We start from the raw sequence: 4,143 nt of genomic DNA, 5'->3' as shown, positions 1-4,143 counted from the left end.
CAGCTCTCCGGAGCCTGTTCAACAGCCCAGCCACTGTGCTGAGGGGCCTGCTCGCCTGCTGTCCCACCAGGGGCAGCCCCAGAAGAGGCTGGGCTGACCTGGCCACCTGCCCCTCCCAGGCCAGTGCTGCTGAGGACCGCATCCGAGAGCTGGAAGGGGCCATGACTGGGGAGCGGGAGAAGTTCCGGAAGATGCTGGACGCTAAGGAGCAGGAGATGATGGAGATGCGTGATGTGATGCAGCAACAGCTGGCCGAGTACCAGGAGTTGCTGGACGTCAAGTTGACCTTGGACATGGAGATCAGCGCCTACCGCAAGCTCCTAGAGGGCGAGGAGGAGAGGTGGGCGGCAGGAGCAGGGCGGTCGTGGATACTGGGCCTGGCGTTTTCGGGGCCACCAGTCATACCTCTCCACACTACCCTTAGGCTGAAGCTGTCTCCCAGCCCATCCTCACGGGTCACCATCTCACGGGCCACCTCGAGCAGCAGCAGCAGCATGTCCACAGCTGGGCGTTCAAGCCGAAGCAAGCGCCGGCGTCTGGAGGCGGAGGAGCCCCCAGGCAGCGGCTCAAGTGGCATTGGCTCGGGCAGCATTGGCTCAGGCAGCAGCAGCAGCTTCCGCCTGGCCCAGCAGGCCTCGGCCACCGGCAGCGTCAGCATCGAGGAGATTGACCTGGAGGGCAGGTTCGTGCGGCTCAAGAACAACTCGGACAAGGTGAGCTGCTGGGCAGGGCACAGCCCTGTACCGCGTACTGGTGGCCTGCGGGTCACCTGTGTGTGTGCCCCTTCCAGGATCAGTCCCTGGGGAACTGGAGGATCAAGAGGCAGGTCCTCGAGGGCGACGAGATCGCCTATAAGTTCACACCCAAGTACGTCCTGCGGGCCGGCCAGACAGTCACGGTAGGTGCATCAGGGAGGGGCAGGTGGGAGGCTGGCCGCGGCCTCGGCTGGGTGCCGCCGGGTCCAGCTCTGCCCCAGGGTCAGCTGTGGGTCGTGGAGAGGTGCCAGGGCTGAGTCCTGGCTGTTTGGGCTGGTGGGCACTGGTGAGAAGTGGCAGTTGTGGCCACGGAGGACCTTAGGTCCACTCAACTGACTGCCCAGCTGCCGTGAGCCCGGGTGGCGTCTGCATCCTGGGGGCCGCCATCCATGAGCAAGCCCGAGTGAGGCTGCAGTGCTCGGGCACTGAAGGGCCCCAGGCTGGGCACCAGGTGCTGTCCACATCCACATCCAGAAGGCTGAGTGGGGCGTTCTTGGGTTGACAGGTGTGGGCAGCTGGTGCAGGGGTGGCCCACAGCCCCCCCGCAACCCTGGTGTGGAAGAGCCAGAGCAGCTGGGGCTCCGGCGAGAGTTTCCGCACTGTGCTGGTCAGCGCCGACGGAGAGGTGGGTGTGAGCCTTGCTGGGGTGCACCGCGCGTCCCCACACCTGCCCTCCACGTGCCACAGTCCTGGGGTGGAGCCGGGGCCATACCCACGGCACCGAGGCTGCAGCCCAGCAGTGACCCTGTCACACGGGACACTCCGGCCTCAGTGTTGAGTGTCGGTGGTCCTCATCTGGTGCAGGAAGTGGCCACAAGAGCAGTGAAGCAGTCTTCTGTGGTACGGGAGAACGAGAACGGGGAGGAAGAGGAAGAGGAAGCCGAGTTTGGCGAGGAGGATCTTTTCCACCAGCAGGTAGTGACCCTGTGCTCACCTGCCGCCTGGGCAGAGCAACTGGGTACACGCATGCGTGCGCTCACATGCTTGCTGGGCTGCAGGGCCCGGATCCCGCCATCCCTTGGTGTGCAGCCACCCAGGCAGGGCTGGGGTGGTCTGCTTGCCTCCTTCCCGCTGTGCAAATTCTGTGACATCAGGGCAGCTGGCTGTGGGGTCCCCAAGACATGGGGTGTCTCACTCCCCCTGGCTCAGGTGCCACTTGCCTGCAGAATGCCTGGCACCAGAGTCGCAGCCAAGTTTAGTGCTCGTGTAGCTCAGGGTAGTGGAGGGATAGAAGGTTCTAGAAATAGGGACCGGTACCACACCCCCCTCCTTGGGTCGCCCAGCCAGGCCCGCCTCCCGGGCTGGGCCTCATGACTGCCATCCTTGCTTCCTTCCTCCCAGGGGGACCCACGGACCACCTCGAGGGGCTGCTGCCTGATGTAACTGAGCACTCGGCATCTACACACTCTTCAGAGCCACTGAAAACTATTTTTCTATCATTGGCTTTCGTTAGTCTTTGGTCTGTTTCTAGCTGATTTTTAAGCAAACTGCCAACTCATGCGGGTCAGCGTGGCCTTGACCTCACCTGGGCACACCTTGCCGCTTCAGACTCCCACCCTCCCCATTCCACTGCCTTCCACCCCCGGGGACCCTGAAGGCCGAGGGGCTGGGCCTGGGTGCTGTGGACGGCCGCCTCTGCCTCAGTGGCGGACCTGGCCTGAGGAGGGACAGAAACCACCCCTGGGGGCTCGAGGTGGACAGAATGTGAAACTGTAGGGATTCTATAGCTATAGGATTCCTTGAACGCTTTTTAAAAACCAAATTCAGAATCTGGGTTGTGACCTGGTTGGGGGGGCACTGTCACTGTCACATCAAGATTTGGTGGTTCCACTTCAGCCACCCGGAAGCCATCCTTGCGTTGAGTGCGTTGAAGCAGGGGCTGGGGGCGCACTCTGGCGTAGCCAGGGCCTGCAGGGCTGGTCTGGCCTCCGTCCTGTTGTGGGCAGCAGGCTGGGACTCTGACCTGGCTTTCTGGGCCTCAATTCTGAAGCTTTCCAGTTGCCACCCTGATCCTGCAGGGCTAGCAGGGCAGGAAAGGAGGACGCTCCCAAGACTGGTCAACACTGCTCAGAAGGGGACACTGCTGACCTCGGGAGCAAAGGTCATGAGTGTTAGAAAGCTGAGTGCATGACAGCTGATTCCCAGCCCTCCCAGTGGAGCATGGGTCTCCATCCTGGCTGGAGACTGGGGGAGAGGCCCCTGCTGCCTCCCATGTGCACACATCCGTGCCAAAATGTTTCTCAGACATGCAGATGAAAATGGAGTCCTGTCTCCATGGCCCACGCCTGGCTTCTGCCCACCCAGCAGCCCCTTCTACAGTCACACTCACCTACTCCCTCATAGGCACATGTTATTTTTTTAATGGATATTTATTTTTACATTTGTGAGTAGGCAGGTTGCCAGGGCCACCAGGACAGGCAGATAGGTCATCCTCCCAGGGGTGGCATGGGGTGGGGGACCTATCTCCATGAGCACCCAGTTCTTCACATGGCTGATCTCCCTCGGAAAGTGCAGCTGGAGTTCAGACACTGATGCTGAGCCACGTTCATGCGCTGTCCCCAGAAAGCAGCCGTCGGACACAAAACAGCCCTGCCCTGCAGTCTGGACAGGTGTGGTGCTTTGGTCATTGGCTCTGGCTGCCCTTGGGAGCTGAGCCCCAGGCAGGGAGAGCACCAGTGCTGCTGCTGCTGCCACCCTTGCTCCTGAGCCGTCCAGCTGCCCTGTTTTCAGAAGCCTCTGGCCACACACGTGGTGACCACTTAGTGACAGTTCCTCGCAAGGTCCAGGCAGGGCAGGCTGCTGTCCATGCTCAGCACCACTGCCTACCCTGCCAGGGCCGCCTGCTGGAGCCAGCCGCCCAAAGGGGTGGGCGCAAGGTAGTCTCCTGGGCTCCTGGAGCCCAGGTGCGTGACTGGCCCAATGCCCACCCGGGGCCAACAGGAGGTGGTCTGTAGCTGAGGACCTGGCCACCACTCTTGGGAGACAGCTTGCCCCGCCGGCTGGCGCGTGATCCCCCTCGTCTACTCTGGACTCCGGGAGACGCGGGCCCTTTGGCGTGCGTGGCTGGGTTTTGAGCTGCGTGTCGGATGTGCGGCTTTGCTGTCCCCTTCCACTAGTTTGCGACGCACATTTTGTGACCAGTGACTTTTGTACGATTCTCCAATAAACACTGGTTTTAACCAGCGCAGAGTCGGGCCCACCGAGGCGAGCGTCCGTCGTGACTCCGCCCGCCGCGCAGACCTCTTTGGCGTTGGTGGACAGGTTCCCGCTCTGACCCCGGGGCACCCCCAACCCCGGACCCCGCGGGCCCCGCACCTGAAGCAGCTCCTGCGCGTTGGCCACGGCAATCTGCACCTTCACCTGCTCCATGATGAGCCCCGGGTCCAGC

At 62.4% G+C, this 4,143-nt stretch overlaps 1 protein-coding gene across 1 annotated transcript in view; it reads left to right on the top strand.

Annotated features, from left to right (window-relative positions):
* Positions 1 to 2,199, top strand: part of Lmnb2 (lamin B2) — a 31,848-nt gene extending 29,649 nt beyond the window's left edge. The window contains exons 6-11 of the mRNA XM_048810762.1: positions 14 to 340; positions 425 to 713; positions 791 to 898; positions 1,261 to 1,380; positions 1,560 to 1,670; positions 2,097 to 2,199. Coding sequence (XP_048666719.1) covers positions 14 to 340; positions 425 to 713; positions 791 to 898; positions 1,261 to 1,380; positions 1,560 to 1,670; positions 2,097 to 2,138 — 997 coding nt within the window. The 3' untranslated portion in view covers positions 2,139 to 2,199. The remainder of the gene's footprint in view (positions 1 to 13; positions 341 to 424; positions 714 to 790; positions 899 to 1,260; positions 1,381 to 1,559; positions 1,671 to 2,096) is intronic.
* The last annotated feature ends 1,944 nt before the right edge of the window (positions 2,200 to 4,143 follow it).

The sequence above is a fragment of the Marmota marmota genome, unplaced genomic scaffold, assembly GCF_001458135.2.
Source record: "Marmota marmota marmota unplaced genomic scaffold, marMar, whole genome shotgun sequence".
In the NCBI taxonomy this organism is placed as follows: Eukaryota; Metazoa; Chordata; class Mammalia; order Rodentia; family Sciuridae; genus Marmota; species Marmota marmota.
This window is presented reverse-complemented; position numbering and strand designations above follow the sequence as displayed.